The sequence below is a fragment of the Scyliorhinus canicula genome, chromosome 7 (assembly GCF_902713615.1).
Source record: "Scyliorhinus canicula chromosome 7, sScyCan1.1, whole genome shotgun sequence".
NCBI classification, from domain to species: Eukaryota; Metazoa; Chordata; class Chondrichthyes; order Carcharhiniformes; family Scyliorhinidae; genus Scyliorhinus; species Scyliorhinus canicula.
In genome coordinates this window covers 130946543-130972893 of record NC_052152.1, presented here as the reverse complement: position 1 = coordinate 130972893, position 26351 = coordinate 130946543, and the positions used below count along the sequence as shown (strand labels likewise).

Sequence of the window (26351 nt, the reverse complement as noted above, 5' to 3'; positions counted from 1 at the left end):
CGCCGGTAGCCCCTGCCGGCTGTATAAATATGCATGTCCTCCAGCTAGCAGCCATTTCGCCAGCTGCTGTGGGAGGCCACACATCTTATAGCAATAAAGCCTCAGTTGGATTCAACTATCGTCATTGACCAATTGATCGTGCCTCAATTTATTGCTATAAGATTTTCAAAAAGATGGACCTCCAAATCAAACCACATCGCCTGCAGCTGGATCGCAATCAAGCGACGTCAAAAAGGACTTCAATCACTGGCTAGCTTGCTTCGAGGCCGACATCAACTCAGCGACCACCCCTGTTCCGGAGACTCAGAAGATACAGATCCTGTACTCAAGGTTGGCTCCAGTATGTTTCCGCTAATGCAGGACACCCCGAATTACGCCGACACCATGGCACTCCTCAAAGAAAACTACGCACAGAAAACGAACACGCTCTTCGCCAGGCATGTACATGCCACTCGCTCTCAACTCCCTGGTGAGTCCATAGAAGACTTCTGGCGGGCCCTAATCCCACTCGTCCGGGACTGTGATAGTCAGGCCGTTACGGCCACCGAACATTCCAACCTTCTTATGCGCGATGCGTTCGTAACGGGGATTGGATTGGACCTCATACGCCAGAGACCTTTAGAAGGAGCCACACTCAACCTAGCTGAGACAAAGAAGCTAGCACGCTCCATGACGGTTGCGTCACGTAACATTCAGGCCTACCCCGCCAGCCGCGCGACCCACCCCTCCTATCCCTCGTGGACCCCACAGATGCCCACCCCAGCAGGGGCCTTACCCAGCCAGTGCGCCTGCGCCACATGCCAGCCCGCGCATCCCGGGGTTCCCCAATGTTACTTCTGCGGCCAGCAGAAGCACCCTCGCCTACGCTTCCCGACCCACGCTGCCCTTTGCAAGGCTTGCGGCAAAAAGAGGCACTTCGCTGCGGCGTGCCAGGCCCGCGCAGTCACCACTATCGCCCCCACCCCTCTAGTCTACACACAATGGGCGCCGCCATCTGCATCTCCCCGGACCACGCGCGGCCAGTGGGCGCCGCCATCTTGTCCAACCCCCGCAACGTGCGGCCCATGGGCGCCGCCATTTTGTCCCCCGCAGGATCATCAGGCGCCGCCATCTTGTCTCCCCCACGGGACATGGACACTGACAGCATTCCAGGACCTGGGCCCCCCAGGCTACCCATCATCTGACGTCAGCGACGACCAACCACGACTCGCCTCAGTAATGATCGACCAATCTCGTCCGCACAACCTGGCCACTGCATCGACCAGCGTGAAAATCAACGGCCACGTGACCTCCTGCTTGCTGGACTCCGGGAGCACCGAAAGCCTCATACACCCAAATACGGTAAGGCACTGCTCCCTCGCAGTACACCCCGCCAATCAAAGAATTTCCCTGGCCTCCGGATCTCATTCCGTCGCGATCCGGGGGTACTGTACAGTCACACTCACATTCCAGGGCGTAGAATTCAGCGGCTTCCGCCTGTACGTCCTCCCTAACCTCTGTTTTGCCCTACTACTCGGCCTGGACTTCCAGTGCAATCTCCAGAGCCTAACCCTCAAATTCGGCGGGCCCCTACCACCCCTCACTGTGTACGGCCTTGCGACCCTAAAGGTCAATCCGCCTTCCCTCTTTTCCAATTTAACCCCGGATTGCAAACTCGTCGCCACCAGGAGCAGACGGTACAGCACCCAGGACTGGACCTTCATCAGGTCCGATGTCCAGAGGCTGCTTCGGGAGGGCATCATCGAGGCCAGCAACAGCCCCTGGAGAGCCCAAGTGGTAGTCGTTAAAACTGGGGAGAAACACAGAATGGTCGTGGACTACAGCCAGACCATCAATCGGTATATACAGCGACGCGTACCCCCTCCCACGCATATCTGATATGGTCAATCAGATTGCACAGTACCAGGTCTTCTCAACGGTAGACCTCAAATCCGCCTACCACCAGTTCCCCATTCGTAAATCGGACCATCCATACACCGCTTTCGAGGCAGACGGTTGTCTCTATCACTTCCTCATGGTTCCCTTCGGCGTCACTAACGGGGTCTCAGTCTTCCAAAGGGAGATGGACCGAATAGTCGACCGGTATGGTTTGCAGGCCACTTTCCCGTACCTAGACAACATCAGCATCTGCGGCCATGACCAGCAGGAACACAATGCCAACCTCGCCAAATTTCTCCGCACCGCCACTCTCCTCAATCTCACCTACAACAAGGAGAAGTGCGTATTCAGCACGAACCGTTTAGCCATCCTCGGCTATGTGGTCCGGAACGGAGTTCTGGGGCCCGATCCCGACCACGTGCCCCCCCTCATGGAGCTTCCCCTCCCCCACTGCCCCAAGGCCCTCAAACGCTGCCTGGGGTTCTTCTCGTACTATGCCCAGTGGGTCCCAAACTATGCGGACAAGGCCCGCCCACTCATTCAGTCCACCCACTTTCCCCTGATGGCCGAGGCGTAACATGCCTTCGCCTGTATCAGAGCTGATATAGCCAAGGCCAGGATGCATGCAGTAGACGAGACACTGCCCTTTCAAGTAGAGAGCGACGCATCGGATGTCGCCCTAGCCGCCACCCTCAATCAGGCAGGCAGACCTGTGGCATTCTTTTCCTGCACCCTTCATGCCTCAGAAATTCGGCACACATCCATCGAAAAAGAGGCCCAAGCTATCGTTGAAGCTGTGCGGCATTGGAGACATTACCTGGCCGGCAGGAGATTCACTCTCCTCACTGACTAACGGTCGGTAGCCTTCATGTTCAATAACACACAGCGGGGCAAGATCAAAAACGATAAAATCTTGCGGTGGAGGATTGAGCTCTCCACCTATAACTACAAGATTTTGTATCGCCCCGGCAATTTAACGAGCCCCAGACGCCCTATCCAGAGGTACATGTGCCAGCGCACAAGTAGACCGACTCCAGGTCCTGTACGACAGCCTTTGTCACCCGGGAGTCACACGGTTGTACCACATCATTAAGGCACAAAATCTGCCCTACTCAGTCGAGGAAGTATGGACAATCACCAGGGACTGCCAGGTCTGTGCGGAGTGCAAGCCACACTTCTACCGGCCGGACCGTGCGCGTCTGGTGAAGGCCTCCTGCCCCTTTGAACGCCTCAGCGTGGATTTCAAAGGGCCCCTCCCCTCCACCGACCGAAACACGTATATTCTCAGTGTGGTCGATGAGCATTCCAGGTTCCCCTTCGCCCTCCCACGCCCTCCCATATGACATCTGCCACCGTCATCAAAGCCCTAAACACTATCTTCGCTCTGTTGGGTTTCCCCGCCTATATCCACAGTGACAGGGGATCCTCATTCATGAGCGATGAGCTGCGTCAATTCCTGCTCAGCAGGGGTATCGCCTCCAGCAGGACGACCAGCTACAACCCCCGGGGAAACGGGCAGGTAGAGAGGGAGAATGGGACCGTATGGAGGGCCGTCCAACTGGCCCTATGGTCCAGGAATCCCCCAGCCTCTCGCTGGCAGGAGGTCCTCCCTGATGCACTCCACTCCATTCGGCCACTGCTGTGCACCGCTACGAACAACACACCCCATGAACGTCGCCGCAGGTTCATCCGGCGAACCTGATGATACCCAAAGTCTCCAAACGAGCGAGTTCCCCTTCTACATTCTCGAGCAAGGCGTAAGGCACCGGGCGCACCTGGAAATAGCCTTCCCCAGGAAGTCCACATCCGGGGTGTCGCACCCGACTTGGCTCGCAGCTCCAGGACCGGTCCTGCTCCGTAGGCACGTCCGACTCCACAAGGCGGACCCGTTGGTGTAAAGGGTGCAATTGCTCCACGCCAACCCCCAGTATGCTTATGTGGCGTACCCCGACGGCCGCCAAGATACTGTCTCCCTCAGGGACCTGGCACCAGCAGGTTCCACACACACCCACCTCTCCGGCCCGGTGCCACCCTCCCCTCCCCCGGTGCTCCCAGCATTAACCCCACCAGGTCCATCCGTCCTTCCCCTGCCCACTCCCGAGGATGAAGAGGATTTCGGCACGCTCCCGGAGTCACTGAACATCAGGCCAGCAATGATATCGCCACCACCACTACGTTGCTCTCAGCGGAACATCAAGGCACCGGACCGGTTAAATCTCTAACTGGCACCAGACTTCAAAAGACATTTTTTTCATCAAATACTTTAAATATTAACTCATTGTTGGATATAGTTCTCCACCACCCCCACCGGACTCAATTTTAACATGGGGTGAATGTGGTAAACCACTGTTGCACCTGTATTAGGTGATTGTTATAACCTGCCTGCTTACCATTGGCTGGGGACTAATGACAATCCCACAATCCTATGGGAGTATGAGCTTCCCCAATGAGGGGGGGGGGGCAGAGAAACCATTAGCAGACTCCCTGCATAAATAGAGCTGGCCAGTTTGGAACCAGCAGGGAGAGAGAGGAGTGAGCTGCAAGGGAAGTTGCTGCTGTTGTATATATGTTATTGTAAATAAATGTTATTTCTTTGTATCCTGAAGACTCGTGCTGGATTCTTCGTGGCCCTCACAAAACTGGCGACGAGGGTTAAAGTGAATAGCTGTCTACACTGCTGAAGCCACCTCCCTGGATTTTTGTTGGATACAGGTTGGAAGTTGTTTTCTATTACACCGTGCCTCTGTATGGACGTTTGGATGTTTTTGATGCTGCACTGGAAAGCTGGAACCAGTACACACAACGGATGCGTTACTATTTCCGGGCAAACAATATCACCGAAAACGAGCGCCAGGTGGTCATATTGCTCACCGCCTGCGGCCCGCATACGTTTGGGGTGATTAGGAGCCTTACGTACCCAGCTGCGCCGGACACCGAAACGTTTGATGAACTTGTGAACTTAGTGGGGCAACATTTTAACCCAACCCCATCCACGATAGTCCAACGTTACCAGTTTAATACCGCTGAAAGGACCCCAGGAGAATCCATTGCCGACTTTCTATCTAGGCTACGCAGGATTGCGGAGTACTGTGACTATGGTGAGACCTTGTCAGAAATGTTACGCGACCGTTTGGTTTGCGGTATTAACAATGCGGCCACCCAGAGAAAGTTGTTAGCTGAGCCAACATTGACTTTTCAGCAGGCCATTCAAATAGTATTGTCCCGAGAGAGCGCAGAACGGGGAGTGCAGGAGCTACAGGGAATGGAGGTGCACGCCATGGGGCGCAACCCCTTCCGTCCGAAAGCGTCCCCCTGCACCCCTGTGGTACCTTGGGCAAGGCGACGTCCGGATCGACGCCAGTGGCCGTCGGACATTCCTCTCCGAAGGGAGCCTTCTCCAGAACCAATGGATGAGGAGCCATGTCCGCGTCAGACTTGTGGGCACCGACCCCGTCGTGGACGCCGGTCCTGGGGGCGCCAGAGGTGCCATCGTTCCGACCGAAACTGGGGCCAGCCCAGGGGCCGTACCTTTCATTTGGATGAACCTGCGGCGACTACTCCTGAGGATGTGGAGACGGAGGACGACTGCCTGCAGCTGCATTGTGTGGCAGCTCCCCGTGTGGCCCCCATTAAAGTGACAGTACGGGTCAATGGTCACCCACTTGAGATGGAGTTGGACACTGGCGCAGTGGTCTCCGTAATCGCCCAGAGGACATTCGACCGCATCAAGCAGGGTATACAGACCCTTACATTAACTGACACACAGGCCAGGTTGGCCACCTATACGGGGGAACCATTGGACGTTGCAGGAACTACGATGATCCTTGTTGTTTATGGACACCAGGAGGGGCGTTTCCCACTTATCGTGGTGCGCGGCCATGGGCCCAGCCAGTTGGGTTGGGACTGGTTTGGGGAAAATAAAAGGGGCTGTAGCCCGTATCCAAGTCGAACCAGGAGCCACGCCGCGCTACTTCCGGGTGCGCCCGGTGCCTTACGCCTTGCTCGAGAAGGTAGAAGGGGAGCTCACTCGTTTGGAGACTTTGGGTATCATCAGGCCTGTCCGTTTCGCTGACTGGGCAGCACCAATTGTACCTGTAATGAAGCCAGATGTCGCAGTTCGCTTGTGCGGCGACTATAAACTTACAGTGAATACGGCTTCCCGACTCGACTGATACCCAATGCCTCGCATAGAGGATCTCTACGCGAAGCTTGCAGGCGGACTCTCGTTTCAAAATTAGATATGAGTCACACACACTGGGGCCTGTATGAATATACACGTTTGCCCTTTGGAGTATCCTCTGCCCGCGCTATTTTTCAACGCGTTATGGACGGCATTTTGAGAGGTTTACCGCGTGTTGCTGTCTACTTGGATGACGTTTTGATCACAGGGACGTCGGAGCAGGAACATCTGGAAAATTTGGAGGCTGTCCTTAGACGCTTTTCGGAGGCTGGAGTCCGTTTACGTCGCACAAAGTGCGTTTTTCAGGCGAAGGAAGCAGTCTACCTGGGTTATCGCGTGGACCGCAAAGGTTTGCACCCCGTCGCAGAGAAGGTGCGCGCGATTCAACAGACCCCCGCCCCAACTGACACTTAGCATCTTCGTTCGTTTCTCTGCCTCGTAAACTATTACGGAAAGTTCCTCCCCAATCTGGCAACTACGCTGGCCCCGTTGCACCTTCTGCTAAAGAAGAATCACATCTGGGTTTGGGGTCAGCCGCAAGAAACCGCTTTCCGGCGGGTAAAACAACAATTGTTGGTGTCTGGGTTACTAACCCACTATGATCCTGGAAAGCCTTTGCTCGTCACATGTGATGCATCCCCGTATGGTATTGGGGCCGTCCTGTCCCACAAGATGGAGAACGGGGCCGAGCGGCCGATAGCTTTCGCCTCCCGCACATTGACTGCAGCGGAAAAAAAGTATGCGCAGATCGAGAAGGAGGGCCTGGCAGTGGTCTTTGCGGTGAAACGTTTCGACCAGGACGTATATGGCCGCCACTTCACTATCGTAACTGATCATAAGCCTCTGCTGGGTCTTTTCAGAGAGGATAAGCCAATACCGCCCATTGCTTCCGCACGGATCCAGCGCTGGGCTTTGTTGCTCGCTGCATACGAGTATTCTCTGGAGCACAAACCTTGAACCCAGATAGGGAATGCCGCGCACTGAGCCGATTGCCTTTATTGACCAGCCCCATATCGACCCCCACGACCGGTGAGGTGGTTGCAATCCTAAGTTTTATGGACACCTTGCCTGTCACAGCATCACAGATCCGTGAGTGGACCCAGACGGAGTCAGTCCTGTCAAAGGTTCGGCACATAGTCCTGTATGGAGGGCAGCACAGTCAGCTCCCAGGCGAGTTGCGGGCATTTTCCTCCAAGCTGTCCGAATTCAGCGTGGAAGACGGCATCCTTTTGTGGGGGACGCGTGTGATTGTCCCGGAAAAGGACAGGAGCTGATACTGAGAGACTTGCACAATGGGCATCCAGGTGTGACCAAAATGAAAATGTTGGCCCGGAGTTATGCCTGGTGGCCAGGCCTCGACACCGACATTGAGAAGGTGGCCCAAAACTGCTCCATTTGCCAGGAGCATCAGAAGCTTCCGCCGGCCGCGCCCCTACATCACTGGGAATGGCCAGGGCGGCCTTGGGCGCGCTTGCATGCGGATTTCGCCGGCCCTTTTCAAGGATCCATGTTCCTGCTATTAATCGACGCCCAGTCTAAATGGCTAGAGGTACATAGATGGGAGGCACAACGTCCTGCGCAACAATCAAGAAGATGCGTTTGTCTTTCAGTACGCATGGCCTCCCCGAGGTACTGGTCACGGACAACGGCACTCCGTTCACAAGTGAGGAGTTTGCGAGGTTCATGAAGGCGAACGGCATACGCCATATCCGCACTGCCCCTTACCACCCGGCTTCAAATGGGTTGGCGGAGCGCGCAGTGCAGACATTCAAACGAGGCCTAAAGAAGCAGTCTTCCGGGTCGATGGACACGAGACTGGCTCTTTTTTTGTTTTCATATAGGGCCACCCCCCATGCGGTGACTGGGGTATACGCCTTACGCCGCACACAAGAACAGCAGGGACATGGTTTTTCTCAGCATCGGCCGATTCGGCAGTTTGCGTCTGGTGACCCAGTGTTCGTTCGGAATTTTGCTGGTGGTGCCCAGTGGGTCCCTGGCGTAATCTTTTGCCAAACGGGCCCTATCTCTTACCAGGTGCAAGCTCAGGGTCGTCTCCAGCGCAAACATGTAGACCACGTTCGGGGCAGAAGACTATCACTTCCAAAGATTCCCTGCCCCAGGAGCTCATTCCTACAGCCACAGAGACCAGACACAATGGAAAGTATTCCTCACAATCTTCCTCTGGTGCCTCACTCAAAGCCTGCGCAGGTTGTGACAGAACCGCGTGGAGATAAAGACGGCGAGATGACGGAGGCAGCAGACTCTGACTCCGAGATGGAGACACAAGACACCTCAGAGGGCGAATCCTCGGGCCCACGGGCCGTGGATGGACAACCATTGCGCCGTTCATCACGAAAGCGCCGGTCTCCATCTCGTTACACGCCACCCGATCCAGCGCCTCGTGAAAATGGGGTCCGGCCTGCGGCAAAACGAGTCCGACGCCCTCCTTCGCCAGGGTCTTCGGTGTATTCCTTGGATTTTGGTGGAGGGGTGGATGTTGTAACCTGCCTGCTTACCATTGGCTGGGGACTAATGACAATCCCACAATCCTGTGGGAGTATGAGCTTCCCCAAAGAGGGGGGCGGAGAAATCATTGGCAGACTCCCGGCATAAATAGAGTTGGCCAGTTTGGAACCAGCGGGGAGAGAGAGGAGTGAGCCGCAAGGGAAGTTGCTGCTGTTGTAGTGACGTACGGTAGGACCTGTACTACAGGTTTGCCGGTAGCCCCTGCTGGCTGTATAAATATGAATGTCCTCCAGCTAGCAGCCATTTCGCCAGCTGCTGTGGGAGGCCACACATCTTATAGCAATATAGCCTCTGTTGGATTCAACTATCGTCTTTGTCGAATTGATCGTGCCTCAAAAGGTTCAATTTGACTGGTTTCGAGATTTCTTACTGTGGCTGTGAGTAGGACTCCCAGAAACTTGACCTTCGTCTGGGCCACCAGTACCTTGGATTGCGAAACAACATAGCCCAGTGCGGACAGTATCACATCTTCCCTTTTACTGGGCTCATCGGGGCTGGCTATCAATAGGTCATCTACGTACTGTACGAGAGTGGAACCATGTTACAAATTCAGAGTCTGGAGTTGAGTCTGTAGACATCTGGAGAAGAGCGTGGGCGAGTTAACAAATCCCCGTAGAAGTCGGGTCCAGGTATACTGCTGTCCATTGTAGGTGAAGGCAAATATTGGCTTTCAGGCGCGAGTGGGAGAGCAAAGAAAGCATGTTGGAGGTCGACTATGGCGAAGACCCGGGCCCGGGCTGGGATTTGAGCCAGTATGTGGGCAGGATTAGGGACGAGGCCATGTAATGGCTGCGCGATGGCATTAATTGAACGCAAGTCCTGTACTAGCCGGTACTGGTCTGGTTTGCCTGGTTTGGGCACCGCAAGTATGGGTGTGTTACATTCTGATTGGCATGGGACCAGGATCCCCTGTTGCAACAGTTCTTGGATTAATTTGGCTACAGACGGGATGGCTTGGGGCTATTGTCGAATGGAGGGCAGCATCACATGGTCCTTAATCGCTACCTTAATGGGTGTAACCTTTCCTTGTCCCACCTGTGACGGGTGATCCGCCAAAACCTGTGGGTTGATATATTCCAAAATGTCACACCCCAGATGATGCTGGAGTCGGGTGTTAACCATCTCAGGGGCCTCGGAGTGCTGTATGGAAGTGCCATCTGGCAGTACTTGGAAACATCTCTGAGCTGCTACTGTAGCGACTTCAGGATTGGGCATTTTCCTAATCGGCAACTATCTCGGAGTCTCGCTAGGGGGGCATCAAAGGTAGTGTCGGTGGGGGAGATTCAGCGGATTCCTCTTCAGAGGCGTTGGAGTCCTCCCCTTCCGATATGGGGGGCTCATCAGAACCGTCCTTGTCCTCATCCCGTGGTAACAGAATTTTCAGTCCTGTCATCTTGGCCTTAAGGGATCTAGGTCGTAGGCGTACTTGTTTCCTGATGGTCTCAGATCCCTTTTTCATAGTTCGAGATCGGGTCCTCCAGCTAACTGGGCTTGAATAACGGGGCTTCCCTTTTCTGACGGATGTTGGGGGTGAGGAAGTAGTACCCGAGCTATCAATTAAAGGAGCTGGCGTCGGTGCCTCCGAAGCTATTATGCGATCGGCCAGAGGGGGAGGGATAATTGTCTGGGCCTGTGAGACTGAGTCTAAAGGGAGTGGAGTGGCTGGCATGGTTTGAATCTGGAGAACAGCGACTGGATATAAATTATGATATCCTGGGGGCGCCGGAGGTGGTGCAGGCAATGTCGCTGGTGCCGTCGGGACCCTATCGGACATGGTCCAATTCTCTAGGTCGTCGTCGACCTCTGTCAATGCAAGGCCAGCCATTGAACTACGTAGTCCACTTTTCTCACTCAAGTCTGTCCTTTCAGGTGTCTCCCTTTCTTTCTGTGCACGTTTTTTGAATGCACACTCCTTTTTTAGGATTTCCAGAGTTTTCTGGTTCCCCCCTTCACTAATTGATATTCCCATTTTAAGGGCATTTTCTTGCCAACTTGATAATAGGGTTATATCTTTCTCCTCTTGGCAATATTGCCTCCATAATCCAATTAACTCCTTTGCTTTAATTCCTTTATTCTTTTTCCAGATTTGCTCCTGAATTTTCTTAACGATTTCCAGATCTTTGGTTCCCCTAGTGGCCATTCTTCTCCCAATTTCTTTCTTAGAGCTGCGGACATTTGCCTAAAGTCTCTTGCTTTGTCTGGGTATCGGTCACTTAATGCTTGTAACAAACTACCTGGGTCACTCGTGTTATCTAAACAATTCCCCATAATCTCGAACTATTCCTCAGACTGTGTTGTTTGCCACTACAGTCCAAGAATACAATTTAACTTAATCAATTCTAGTTTTCAACACACGCGCGGAACTGAATTATCTTTTGATATTCCCTCAGTTCTCTAATCGGCCCTTAACTGAACTATCACTTGGATATTCCCTCAGTTTCTAACTGAATTATCGCTAGGATATTCCCTCATTTCTCATTAACCCTCAGTCGTACCTACATCAACTGAATTTTAATTTTTCTAATCCGCCAGACTGACCTTTGATCTCGTCGAGACGATCTTACCTGACCATGTGCGAGTGATCAAACTTTTATCAGACTCCGAGACAGAGGAAAACCAACATGGTCATTTTCCAGCTACTCTCGTCATGGGGCCATTTCATAGAACATAGAACATAGAACAGTACAGCACAGAACAGGCCCTTCGGCCCTCGATGTTGTGCCGAGCAATGATCACCCTACTCAAACCCACATATCCACCCTATACCCGTAACCCAACAATCCCCCCCCCCCCTTAACCTTACTTTTTAGGACACTACGGGCAATTTAGCATGGCCAATCCACCTAGCCCGCACATCTTTGGACTGTGGGAGGAAACCGGAGCACCCGGAGGAAACCCACGCACACACGGGGAGGACGTGCAGACTCCGCACAGGCAGTGACCCAGCCGGGAATCGAACCTGGGACCCTGGAGCTGTGAAGCATTTGTGCTAACCACCATGCTACCGTGCTGCCCATTTCCTCTCTCTCCCTCCGAGACTAGTTTAATTCTGATTTCGCAGATGACCGGTGATCGCCTGTTGAGACCCCACTTCTGACACCAAATGGGAATTTGAGTTATTTTTGCCCTCAGGCTGGTCTCAGTAAATATACCAAGTCGGATTGTAGGTGAACATTTTAGTTTAATTGCGCTTCTTGCAAGTTGACTCACTCTGCCCGAGTCTTGTAGAGGTTACACACACGACCAAATAAGGTAACTTGGCAATTGTAGGGTTTCTATAGGTTCCCTTACATTCCTTAACCTAGCCACATAAGGCAATCTTAGCAATTACTGGTCCCAATAGGCTGCCCTCACATTCCTTTTGGCTGAGGTCCCTGTGATCACCCATCCCCCTCACCAGGATACTCCTGACTTAGCCTGACTACCCACAATGCTTCAGTGCTATCCCCTTTTGTTCATTTCCTCATCTGCACCATTCAGCTGCCCTAACTACACTGCCGTAGTTGGCAGGCTTGCCTGTTCCAGGAGCCAGTGGCACGGTGATAATGCCATTGGTCTAGTAATCCAGAATCCTAGGGTAATCCATGGCAGCTGGTGGAATTTAAATTTGGTCAATAAATCTCGGTAATAGTGAACATGACAACTACCGATTGTGGTAGAAGCCCATCTGGTTCACTAATGCCCATTAGGGAGGGAAATCTGCTGTCCTTGCCTGGTCTGGCCTACCTGTGATCCAGATCCAGATGTCTGTGCGGAGTCTGCACGTCCTCCCCGTGTGTGCGTGGGTTTCCTCCGGGTGCTCCGGTTTCCTCCCACAGTCCAAAGATGTGCGGGTTAGGTGGATTGGCCATGCTAAATTGCCCGTAGTGTCCTAAAAAGTAAAAGGGGGTTGTTGGGTTACGGGTATAGGGTGGATACGTGGGTTTGAGTAGGGTGATCATTGTTCGGCACAACATTGAGGGCCGAAGGGCCTGTTCTGTGCTGTCCTGTTCTATGTTCTATGTTCTATCCATAGCGTCTTAACTGCCCTCTGAAAGCTAGTAAGCCATCCAGTTCTTGGACAACTAGGGATTGGCAACAAATGTTAGGCCAGCCAGGAGTAGAAAAGGAATAAAAAGAGATTAGAAGCTGGCATGAACAATACAGAATGGTGCTGAATACCGGCCTAACGTTTATCTTAAATCAAAGGTGTTTTTATCCTAACCCCACACCATCCCATGCACAAATTACAGGTGCAAGGGAGTTTGGTGTTTCGATAACAGAAATTCTGAGCTTCACTCTTGTGGTTTATGTCCTCCTCCTAATCCATTGGTGAGATAACTATCTTGGTGTTACTCACCATATTTGTTAATCCGCCTGGAGCACTGTAAATGCTTTAACAGACAGCTGGGATTATGGCAGTGTCTGAGTTTAATCTTGAGTTGATGTGGATTTAAAGACAAAGCAAATTCTATCCCAGAATAGTCTCAGCAATGATTTTCTTCCTGTAAATCTTTAGGCCGTACAATGTTCCTGATTCCATTCAGCATGGGGCCTGTGGGATCACCTCTGTCCAAGATCGGGATCCAGCTGACTGATTCACCTTACGTCGTGGCCTGCATGAGGATCATGACTCGCATGGGATCAGCTGTACTGGAGACCCTGGGGAATGACCAGTTTGTCAAATGCCTTCATTCAGTCGGATGCCCTTTGCCACTAAAGAGTGAGTTTGGATTCAGCACCTCTGGATTGTTCTCTGTGTGCGGGCGAGGGAAGGGGAGGGGGGTCTTCTCCTTTGATCCTGCAGCCTTTTATACAGCTTTGGATGACAATCCCTCTTTTGTATTTAGGGCCACTGGTCAATAACTGGGCCTGCAATCCGGAGCTGACTCTGATCGCCCACATACCTCAGCGCAGGGAGATTGTTTCATTTGGAAGCGGTTATGGAGGGAACTCATTGCTGGGGAAGAAGTGCTTCGCTCTGCGCATCGCATCCAGGATTGCTGAAGAAGAGGGCTGGCTGGCTGAGCACATGCTGGTAAGATTACAGGGGGTATTCATTGCTGGATCTTTAACCGCTGTAGTTTATCAGTAAGAAGCCTTTTTCCCGTGAAAGAAGCAAACTTCTACAATAACACAAATATCATGGGCTAGATTCTCCGATTCTGGGGCTATGTTCCTACGCCGGCGTGGGAACAGTGGCGTTTTACGCTAGACAAAATGGCGTGAAATGGCCACCGATTCACCATTTTGCTGGGGGCTAGCAGGAAGGCAGCATAGAGCACCCGGCTATAGCTGCCGATACGGCCCGGAGAATTGCCAGGTCCATGGCTGCGCATGCGCATAGCGGCGGAGGGCACACGTGGACCTGGCCTGTGAAATAGTCCACCCCTTCGGCCGGCACGTGCACAGTGGACAACCCCCCCTCCCCCCCCCCCCCCACAGTGCCCCAGCCCCGAATAACGTCCCCCCTGCCCGTGGATTGGCCCCCTCCCCAACTGTGGCGCCGCTTTACTGAGTCGGCAGCCACCATGCCGCGGTCCTGACGGGTGACACCACACGTGTCCCAAACCATTGGGAACTTGGCCGGTCGGGGGCAGAGCATCGGGGGGCGGGGCCTCAGGCAACACCTTGAGGCCATCTCTACGTAGCGTGGCGTACTCAGAGAGACCATCGCTTTGGAGGGGGTGGAGCATTGCACCAGCGGCGCCGCCCCCGATTTGGTCGGGAACTGTGATTCTCCGGCCAATCGCTGAACGTGATTTCGGCGTCGGTGACCGGAGAATCCAGCCTCATATTTAAAGGTTGAATTGAGACGCCAGCCTTGACTGAATTGGTAACCCTCTCACCTCTGATTCAGACACCATGGATCCAAGTCCCCTCCAGAGACTTGAGAACATAATCCAAGTTGAAAATCGAGTGCAGTACTGAAGGAGTGCTGCATAGTTGGAGCTGCCATCGTTCAGATCAGACATTGTATAGGACTTTGGTTAGGCCACATTTGGAATACTGCGTGCAGTTCTGGTCGCCACATTACCAGAAGGATGTGGATGCTTTAGAGAGGGTGCAGAGGAGGTTCACCAGGATGTTGCCTGGTATGGAGGGTGCTAGCTATGAAGAAAGGTTGAGTAGATTAGGATTGTTTTCGTTGGAAAGACGGAGGTTGAGGGGGGACCTGATTGAGGTCTACAAAATTATGAGAGGTATGGACAGGGTGGACAGCAACAGGCTTTTCCCAAGAGTGGGGGTGTCAGTTACAAGGGGTCACGATTTCAAGGTGAGAGGGGAAAAGTTTAAGGGAGATGTACGTGGAAAGTTTTTTACACAGAGGGTGGTGGGTGCCTGGAACGCTTTACCAGTGGAGGTGGTGGAGGCGGGCACGATAGCATCATTTAAGAAGCATCTAGACAGGTATATGAATGGGCGGGAACAGAGGGTCGGAGAATCCCCGGGGGGGTGGGGGGGGGGGGGGCGGCCCACCGCCCCGACGCTGGCTGCCATATTCTCCGGTGTGTTTTTCAGGCAGGGGCGGGATTCCCGTCACGCCGGTCGGGGGCCGTTGGTAGCGGTCTCCCCCAGCGATTCTCCGGGCCCCGATGGCCGAGCGGCCGTCCATTTTTGGCCAGTCCCGCTGGCGTGAATCACTCAACTTACGTACCGGCAGGACCTGGCAGGTTAGTCGGCGGGGGCAGTCCTCAGCAGGGGGGGGGGGGGATCTCACCCCGGGGGATCGTGGCCTGGCCCACGATCGGGGCCCACTGATCTGAGGGCGGACTTGATCTGTGGGGGCACTTCCTCCTTCCGCTCCGGCCCCTGTAGGGTTCTACCATGGCCGGCACGGAGAAGAGAACTCCCCTGTGCATGCGCCAAAATACAACGGCCTGTCTGCGCATGCGCGGAATCACGCTGGCGGTTCCGCGCATGAGCAAGATCACGCCGGCCCTTCACTGCATGCGCAAACTCGCGCCGTCCCTTCGGCACCGGCTGGAGTGGCGCCAACCCCTCCGGCATTCTCCTAGCCCCCAAAAGTGCGGAGAATTCTGCACTTTCGGGGGCTGTTGATGCCGGAGTGCTTGGCGCCGGCTCTCCCACCGCCATGGGAACTTAGTACCCAGAAGGGAGAATCCCGACCATGATGACATATTTAGTGTAAAGCGGTTTCATGTGCACGTCTATGGTCGCCATTTCTTCATTGTCACAGATCACAAGCCATTGCTGGGCCTCTTCCATGAAGGCCATCCCGACAATTACATCTGCGGGAATTCATCGCTAGGTCTTACAAATACTGCTTTAATCACTGCCCAGGGTCGCAGGTCACTGATGTGTTGAAGCTCCTTCCCCTGCAGACCGAATCCGTAAATCCCCCTGTGGCAGACGAAGAAGTTGCTGTCATTAATTTTATGGACTCCTTGTCCGTCACTGCATCCTGACTGGACGGAAACCGACCCTGTATTGCCAAGGTGCGCATTTGGTGCTATGCAATGTGCAGCATCGACAGCTGCCAGGGAAGTTGGAGGCTTTCTCCTCCAAGTTCACCAGTGAAGTGTTTGCTGCTTTTGTGAAAAATAACAGGATTCGGTCTGTCCGCACTGCCTGATACCACCCAATGGCTTGGCAGAGAGGTCCATACAGATGGTTAAATGAGGGCTAAAGAAACAGACTTCGGGCTCTTTGGACACTGGGCTGGCAAGATTTTTATTCTCATACAGGACCACGCTGCACGCAGTCACCTGTGAGATGTTGATGGGTTGTTTGATTACCCTGGACATTGGCGTGAAGGTGCGCCATAATTAAGATTTGCGAGTGCGCTGCCCAGTTCGACATCAATGTCTTTGACACTTCGCACCTGATGATGCGGTATTCATTCGTAACTCGCTGGCTCTCTGGAATTGTTGTCTGCCAAACAGGACCAGTCTCCTCCCAAGTTCAGGACCAGGGGCTACTAACGCGATGGCATTTGGATTACACTCGCTCACAGAGGTTGCTCCCGCGTGACATTCATCGAAAGAAGCCTGTCCAGGATCCTCCAGCTCCATTGCTGAACCAGCCTGCTGTGATGCCTCCAGTCTCTCTCGTCACCGACATGCCCGACATCGTGTCATCTGACTCCGAGATGGAGACGCAGACCTCTGAGGTCTCGGACGCCGACCAGCCACCTTCCGCCGATCGTTGATCACGGCATTCCTGCCGCAGATGACGTTCACCAGAAAGGTATACCGATCCGGCACATCAGCTACAGGACGATTTGCTGGAGCCAAAAAGAATCTGAGGTCCTCCGCCTATTCCTCCTTCTCCACCTCAGCAACCATCGAAGGGGTCTTCGAACTTTGGGGTGGGGGGAAGGTGGAGCAGGGAATGTAATAGGACGCAGGGGCCTAAAGGGTGGCAATGGCGCTGGAGGATCCTGGACAGGCTTCTTTCGATGAACGTCACGCGGGAGCAATCTCTGTGAGCGAGTGTAATCCAAATGCCATCGCGTTAGTTGCCCCGGTCCTGAACGAGATAAGAGACTGGTCCTGTTTGGCAGACAACAAGGGTGGGAATAATTATCTTCCCCGTGGTCCTTCCAGAGTATGAGCTCCCCCGCCAGTGACAGGAAGATCTCTATTAACTTTTATATAAAAGGTCGATCAATAAGGCATGGGCCAGAACATGCGTCTACTTGACAGTGTATATTTTATGTTGTAAATAAAAGGATGTTTCTTTATTTAACTCGGTGTGAACTCTTTGTGTCGTTATTGAACAAAGCCTGGGCAATTTTCCACATTGCCGGGCAGAGCCAGTGTTGTAGCTGTACTGGAACACATTGGCTCGAGGTTCTGTAGCACAAGTCTTCAGTACTATTGCTGGAATATTGTCAGGACCCAATGTCTTGATATCACGTCTGGTGAATTGCATTGGCTGAAGACTGAAATCTGTGATACTGGGGCCTTTGGGCAAGATTGAGGTGGATCATTCATTCGGCACTTCTGGCTGAAGCTTCTTGCGAATGCGGCAGCCTTTTTTTTTTGCACAGATGTGCTGACTCCTCCATCACACCAGTGACTCCACTTTAAAAATAGGTCATTTTCTAGAATTGTGGATCATCCTGAGGTATTGAAAGGTGCTATACAAATCCAAATTCTCCACAAAATGGCTAAACAATTGTTTTTGTAAATCCACCACTCTGTCTTAGAATTCCCCCTATACCAAAAAGGGTCGATATTCCAAATGGTGAACAGGGATTCTCACTCCCTGACTCCGATGCAGGCTTCAGTGGGTGCTATTCAGGTCAAACTATATTTCCAAGTTATTCCCCGGTATAACCCATACCTTCACCGAAGAATTTTACCTACTTACCCCTTAGTAGCATCGATGTCCTGGGTCCTGCATTGCTAAGGAAGTGAAGTAAGCTAATAACCACTTTTTCAGGTTGTTATTTTATTATTATTATACTTTTTTAAAATAAGTTGCAAACACTTTCTTTACAGAAAGGAAAAACGATTAGTGATTCTGGATGCTGCTGGTTTGTTGTAGGGACCTTCAAACTCTCTCTCTCTTGTAGTTCTCCTCCCCTTCTCTCCTGTTGCTGTTTCTCTGTTTTCTCTGTTCTCTGTGTTCTGTCCTCTGTCCTCTGTCCTCCCCATTGCTGCTGGTTTGTTGTAGGGACCTTCAGACTCTCCCTCTCTCTCTTTTAGTTCTCCTCCCCTTCTCTCTTGTTGCTGTTTCTCTCTCTCTCTGTTTTCTGTGTTCTGTCCTCTCCATTGCTGCTGGTTGCTGCTGCTGGTACACTTCCTTAGATTGGGCCAATTTTATTTCAACCTTGCCCTTCATAGCCTGAGCTCTCTTGGGATCAATAACTCTCCCATCAAGTTTGTGCTCCCCATTCAATACCCTGTCTACTCTTTCAGGATCCATTTTAATTAAGCAGTCTACAATCTCTCCACCTCCAGAAAAGCAGTCCCTTAAATCTTTCTTACTTGTTTCCCAGCTGAGTCCACCAACAAACATCTTCCTTCTCATCCTCCTCATTCTTGCTGCCGTTTCTTTGAGCCTTCCACCTCCGCTCCCCCGGGCCGTCAGCTGTTCTCGCGTTCTGCTGCTCTCTTCTGCTGCCTCGCGCGTGGGGGGAGTGGGAGGAGCGAGGGAAGCCCGCGCTTAGTGATTTTTGGCGGGAGAGATCGGGACCTCCGATAGGGAATGGACTACGGGGCTTAAAGGGGCAGTCCATTACAATATTTCAACAGCACAAAGAAATCTATGCAAACTCTCTTTTTTCTTTTTCCCTTTCTCCTGCTGCAGGTTGTAATAACAATTCTGACAGACTGAAATTGACTGCATTTTTGACAGAAGAGCTGACCACAGTTTCTGCTCTTTTCAGCTGCCACCAACCTCTTGTGGGATCTTTCCCTGCACTCTCCCAGTCCAGATATTGGCAGACCTCTATGTTTCAAATGACACATTCTGTATTTTCCAGAACAAATAAAATACGTTTCTCGGTCTGACACTGAGCTCAATACTCAGTCTGACACTGTTGCAGTTTAGGTTAAATGAGGAGTTTTGGGTGTATTGTACTGGAGGAATTTCAAAGCATTAACTCATTTGGGACCAGCTGTGAGACATGTGAAGGTGAGGAAATACTCAATAATCATACGTTGTTGACCCTGTGTCAGTGTGAACTCACACACGGAGTGTGGCGTGCTGCAGTAATGAGAAATGTAGAATAGACAGTAACCCAGGGTCAGCGCACAGACAGCATTTACTCATCAGCTTCTCCTCTCTCTCCCAGATCCTCGGAGTGACCAATCCCAAAGGGCAGAAGAAGTACATTGTTGCTGCCTTCCCCAGTGCTTGTGGGAAAACAAACATGGCCATGATGAATCCAACATTACCCGGCTGGAAGGTGGAATGTGTGGGAGATGACATCGCCTGGATGAAATTCGATGAACAAGGTTTGTTGGTCTCGGCATCTCACTATAGTTGAAGGTTGATGTGAAATGACTAGACGGGGAAGATAGCCACTTTGTGCGGAACATGCATTGCCTGGTGAATTGAGTTTATTAATTTATCTCTTACTGGACCTTCCCACAGGTAACCTGAGAGCAATCAACCCAGAAAATGGCTTCTTTGGTGTAGCTCCCGGGACGTCTGTAAAAACAAACCCAAACGCAATGAAAACCATCAGCAAGAACACTATTTTCACCAATGTAGCAGAGACCAGCGATGGGGGTGTTTACTGGGAAGGAATCGATGAAAATCTGCTCCCCGGTGTCACCGTGACTTCCTGGAAAAACAAAGAGTGGAGACCAGAGGATGGAGAACCATGTTCACACCCCAACTCCAGGTTCTGTACTCCTGCCAGACAATGTCCGATCATTGACCCAGACTGGGAGTCCGCTGAAGGAGTTCCCATTGAAGGAATTGTCTTCGGAGGACGGAGGCCAAAAGGTACAATAGTCTGACCTGTCGAACAACACAGCTAAACATTAGAGTCAGTTGTTGTCAGCTGCACTGCTATTGGACTGGATTGCTGCTCACAGAGCTCAGGAACTTTGGCATTTAGTGAAAGGCTGAAAATGGGATGGCACCAACAGTGTTAAAACATACGTGTGAAGTGAGCAGGAGATAACAGTTACATAGGAATTACATAGTACTTACAGCAGGCCATTCGACCCAACAGGTCTATGTCAGTGTTTATTCTGCCCATGAGTCTACTTTCACTTCACCTCCATTTCACCCTATCAGCAGATTCTTCTATTCTTGACAAAGAGTCATTGGACTTGAAACATTACCTCTTTTCTCTCCTTATAGATGCTGCTAGACCTGCTGAGATTTTCAAGCAGTTTCTCTGGGGCTGGTTTAGCTCACTCAGCTAAATCGCTGGCTTACCAAGCAGGCCAGCAGCACGGTTCGATTCCCGTACCAGCCTCCCCGGACAGGCGCCGGAATGTGGCGACTAGGGGCTTTTCACAGTAACTTCATTGAAGCCTACTCGTGACAATAAGCGATTTTCATTTTTTCTTTCATTTAAGATTCCAGCACCTGCAGTAATTTGCTTTTATTCTTCTATTCTTCCCGTTTCTCAGAAATGCAAATTCCCCTCAACAATTCCCTGTGGCAGGAAATTCCACATTCTAATCCTTGGGTACAGAGTTCACAATTAGATTCATTAGTGATCACATCTATTATTTGTTAAGGGCCAGGGTTTAGAGAACCCCAAAGTGTATCATGGAGTTCACCTGACCCACAACTGTTAATAGATTGTGGTATGAGGAGCACACGGCCCACTCTATAGGTGTGGTACAACAGAAATGGAATAGTATTTTTAAAGCAAAACAATGTTTGTTCTATGAACTCAAGTTAACCTTTTTTAAAACATACAGTGAACATCTTAGCAACCGTTAGTTCGGGCAGCATTGGAGCATAGTGGTTCGCACAATTGCTTCGCGGCTCCAGGTTCCCAGGTTCGATTCCCGGCTTAGGTCACTGTCTGTGTGGAGTCTGCATGTTCTCCCCGTGTGTGCGCATGGGTTTCCTCCGGGTGCTCCGGTTTCCTCTCACAGTCCAAAGATGTGCAGGTTAGGTGGATTGGCCATGCTAAATTGCCCTTAGTGTCCACAATTTCCCTTAGTATTGGGTGGGGTTACTGGGTTATGGGGATAGGGTGGAGGTGTGGGCTTGGGTAGGGTGCTCTTTCCAAGAGCCGGTGCAGACTCGATGGGCCGAATGGCCTCCTTCTGCACTGTAAATTCTATGAAAAAAATACAACCCCCAAAGAATACAACACCAAGTTATCCGTACGCTGTTCTTTTAATATCCATAAGTCTTAAAACACCTTTTACCAGAAGCACATCAGGTTAAAGTCACTACTGTTATTAGTTTTAAATCGCCAGGATCGATTTACAGTCTTTAAGTTACAGAGAGAGACTCTAATACACCTTCTGACTGTGACTGCAGCTATCCAGCTCTGAAAACGAAACTAAAACACACCCTGCAACAAACAGCCTAAAAAAAAAGTAAAAAGCTGACAGACAGCCCAGCTCCACCCACTCTCAGACATCACTGCCGTAATAAACACCCATTTCTTAAAGGTACTCTCACTACAGATATTTATATACACACCAATTTTTAAACACCCATTTCTTAAAGGTACTCTCACATGACATAATTGACCTTTAGTTGTGGACTATCCTACAAGGTGGAAACATCTCTACCTCAAATCTGTCAAGTACTTTCACAATCTTAAAGACGTCTCCATCTCGGAATCCCTTATCCTTCTATTGCTCAATAAAAGAGGCTCAACTCACTCAATCTTCTCTGATAGGTACAACTTCTCAGTTCTGCCGTCATGCTTGGAAATCTTTCTTATCCTTCTCTAGGGCCTTTGTATCCTTTTCGTAAAATGGAGACTGGAACTGTGCACAGTATTCCAGTTGTGACATAATTTGACATAACTTATCTGCTTTGCAGCTCTATCCCTTTAGTTGTTAACTTGTTGCTTATTTTGTTCTTATTGAACTGCACAACTGCAGTTTGAAATGTTGTAAATATCTGCAGATCCCTTTGTGCCTCCTGGTTTGACACATGTTCCAAAGTGTGTAAAGCCTTCTTTGATCTGCCGGTCAAAATATACTATTTCACACTTATGTATGCTCCTTATTTCAAAGACATTCTTTGGTATTTGTTCCAGGCGTCCCTCTGGTGTATGAAGCTTTCAACTGGCAGCATGGGGTTTTCATCGGAGCAGCCATGAGATCAGAGGCTACAGCTGCAGCAGAACACAAAGGTATGAGAGTAATAGAGTGAGAGAGAATACTGGGATAGAGAATACAGGGACACTGGGATAGAGAATACAGGGACACTGGGATATAGAACACAGGTACACTGGGATAGAGAACACAGGGACATTGGAATAGAAAACACAGGGGCACTGGGATAGAGAACACAGGGACACTGGGATATGGAACACAGGGACACTGGGATATGGAACACAGGGACACTGGGATAGAGAACACAGGGACACTGGGATAGATAACACAGGGACACTGGGTTAGAGAACACAGGGGCACTGGGTTAGAGAACACAGGGGCACTGGGTTAGAGAACACAGGGGCACTGGGATAGGGAACACAGGGATAGAGAAGACAGGGACACTGGGATATAGAACACAGGGGCACTGGGATAGAGAACACAGGGGCACTGGAATAGAGAACACAGGGGCACTGGAATAGAGAACACAGGGGCACTGGAATAGAGAACACAGGGACACTGGAATAGAGAACACAGGGACACTGGGATAGAGAACACAGGGACACTGGGATAGAGAACACAGGGACACTGGGATAGAGAACACTTGGACACTGGGATAGAGGACACTTGGACACTGGGATAGAGAACACAGGGACACTGGGATAGAGAACACAGGGACACTGGGATAGAGAACACAGGGACACTGGGATAGAGAACACAGGGACACTGGGATATAGAACACAGGGACACTGGGATAGAGAATACAGGGACATTGGGATAGAGAATACAGGGACACTGGGATAGAGAATACAGGAACACTGGGATAGAGAATACAGGGAGACTGGGATAGAAATCACAGGGACACTGGGATAGGGAACACAGAGGCACTGGGATAGAGAACATAGTGGCACTGGGATAGAGAACACAGAGACACTGGAATAGAGAGCACAGGGACACTGGGATAGAGAACACAGGGACACTGGAATAGAGAATACAGGGACACTGGGATAGAGAACACAGTGGCACTGGGATAGAGAACACAGGGACACTGGAATAGAGAACACAGGGCACTGGGATAGAGAGCACAGAGACACTGGAATAGAGAGCGCAGGGACACTGGGTTAGAGAATACAGGGACACTGGGTTAGAGAATACAGGGACACTGGGATAGAGAACACAGTGGCACTGGGATAGAGAACACAGGGACACTGGAATAGAGAACACAGGGACACTGGAATAGAGAACACAGGGCACTGGGATAGAGAGCACAAGGACACTGGAATAGAGAATACAGGGACACTGGGATAGAGAACACAGGGGCACTGGAATAGAGAACACAGGGGCACTGGGATAGAGAACGCAGGGACACTGGAATAGAGCACGCAGGGACACTGGAATAGAGAATACAGGGACATTGGGATAGAGAACACAGGGACACTGGGATAGAGAACACAGGGACACTGGGATAGAGAACACAGTGGCACTGGGATAGAGAACACAGGGACACTGGGATAGAGAACACAGGGGCACTGGGATAGAGAGCACAAGGACACTGGAATAGAGAGCACAAGGACACTGGGTTAGAGAATACAGGGACACTGGGATAGAGAACACAATGGCACCGTGATAGAGAACATAGGGATATTGGAATAAAGATCACTGGGACATTGAGATAAAGACAGAGGGACACTGGGAACATAGGGATATTTGGATAGAGAACACAGGGATACTGAGATGCACAACACAGGCACACTGGGAAGCACAACACAGGCACACTGGGAGCACAACTTAAGGACACGAGGAAACACAACACAAGGACACTGAGATACACAACACAATGACACTGGGATATACAACACAGGGATACACAACATAGTGATATTGGGGTAGAGAACAAAGGGGCACTGGAATACACGACACAGGTACGCTGGGGAAGAGAAAACAGGGATGCTGAAACACAACACCGCATAATGGGAAACAGAACACAGGGACACTGAGAAACGACACCCAGGGAAACTGGGAAAGACAACACAGGCACACTGGGATACACAACACAAGGACACTGGGATACAGAACACAGGGACACCCGATACACCAACACGAGGACACTGGGATACAGACACAGGGACACTGGGGAACAGAAAACAGATATACTGGGATATACAACAGAGGGACACAGCCTTACAAAACACAGGAACACTGGGAAACAGAACAGAGAGATACTGGGATAGAGAACACAGGGCTACAGGGAAACAAAATACAGGAATACTGGAAGGGATCAACAGGGACTCAAGGGGCTGGATTCTCCGATTCTGAGGCTATGTCCCCACGTTGGAATGGGAACGGTGCCGTTTTATGGCAGAAATAATGGGGTAAAACGGCCATCATCCTCTGTTTGGCTAGAACCGGCAGCATAGAGCACCCGGCTCTAGCTACCGATACGGCCGGAGAATTGCCGGGTCCGTGGCAGCGGGCGTGCCGTGATACATGGCGGAGGCCGCTCGCGGACCTGGCCCGCAAAATAGTGCCCCCTCTTTGGCCGGCCCGAGCATCTCGGACCACCACCCTCAGCCCTCAATAAAGCCCCCTTGGCTGCGGATTGGTCCTCCCTCGACTGTGGCGGTGCTGGACTGAGTCCGTAGTCGCCATGTTGAGTTCCCAACGGGTGAGACCATGAGACCTACGGCATTGGAATTCAGCCGGTCCGGGGGGGGGGGGCTCAGGCAATGTCCTGAGGCCGTCGATACGTCACTTTGGAGGGGGCGGAGCATGGTGAAAGCGCGCTGCCCCCGATTCGGTTGGGAACTTTGATTTTGGCGTCGGCTACCGGAGAAATCAGCCCAAGAAAATATAATTGGTATAGAGGCACAGGAACACTGGGGACGCAACACAGGGAACTGGGATACACATCACAGGGACACTGGGTGACATGACACAGGGACACTGGGATACATACACAGGGATACTGGGATACACAACACAGACACTGAGTAACACGACACAGATCACTTGAAGCAGAAGACGGACAACTGGGATGCACAACATAGGGACACTGGGATACACAACACAGGGACACTGGGATACACAACACAGGGACACTGGGATACACAACACAGGGACACTGGGATAAACAGATACAGGGACACTGGGATACACAGATACAGGGACACTGGGATACACAACACAGGGACACTGGGATACACAACACAGGGACACTGGGATACACATCACAGGGACACTGGGTGACATGACACAGGGACACTGGGGTACATACACAGGGATACTGGGATACACAACACAGACACTGAGTAACACGACACAGGTCACTTGAAGCAGAAGACGGACAACCGGGATACACAACACTGGGATACACAACACAGGGACACTGGGATACACAACACAGGGACACTGGGATACACAACACAGGGATAAACAGATACAGGGACACTGGGATACACAACACAGGGACACTGGGATACATACACAGGGATACTGGGATACACAACACAGACAGAGTAACACGACACAGGTCACTTGAAGCAGAAGACGGACAACTGGGATACACAACACTGGGATACACAACACAGGGACACTGGGATACACAACACAGGGACACTGGGATACACAACACAGGGATAAACAGATACAGGGACACTGGGATACACAACACAGGGACACTGGGATACACAACACAGGGACACTGGGATAACCAGATACAGGGATGATGTGGAAATGCCGGCGTTGGACTGGGGTGAGTACAGTAAGAAGTCTTACAACACCAGGTTAAAGTCTAACATGTTTGTTTCAAACACGAGCTTTCAGAGCACTGCTCCTTCCTCAGGTGAATGAAGAGGTATGTTCCTGAAACATATATATAGACAAATTCGAAGACAAATATGTTTCTGGAACATACCTCTTCATTCACCGGAGGAAGGAGCAGTGCTCTGAAAGCTCGTGTTTGAAACAAGCATGTTGGACTTTAACCTGGTGTTGTAAGACTTCTTACAGATACAGGGACACTGGGATAGAGAAAACAGGGGCACTGAAACACAACACAGAGG

General features: G+C 51.3%; 1 protein-coding gene across 3 annotated transcripts in view; it reads left to right on the top strand.

Moving 5' to 3' along the window:
- The window catches only part of LOC119969376 (phosphoenolpyruvate carboxykinase, cytosolic [GTP]-like), a 136218-nt gene that overhangs the window by 52410 nt on the left and 57457 nt on the right, over window positions 1-26351 (top strand). For all 3 annotated transcript variants that reach the window (XM_038802941.1, XM_038802940.1, XM_038802942.1), the window contains exons 4-8: window positions 13083-13286; window positions 13414-13601; window positions 19332-19494; window positions 19634-19990; window positions 22233-22328. In XM_038802941.1, the coding sequence (XP_038658869.1) occupies window positions 13083-13286; window positions 13414-13601; window positions 19332-19494; window positions 19634-19990; window positions 22233-22328 (1008 nt within the window). The remainder of the gene's footprint in view (window positions 1-13082; window positions 13287-13413; window positions 13602-19331; window positions 19495-19633; window positions 19991-22232; window positions 22329-26351) is intronic.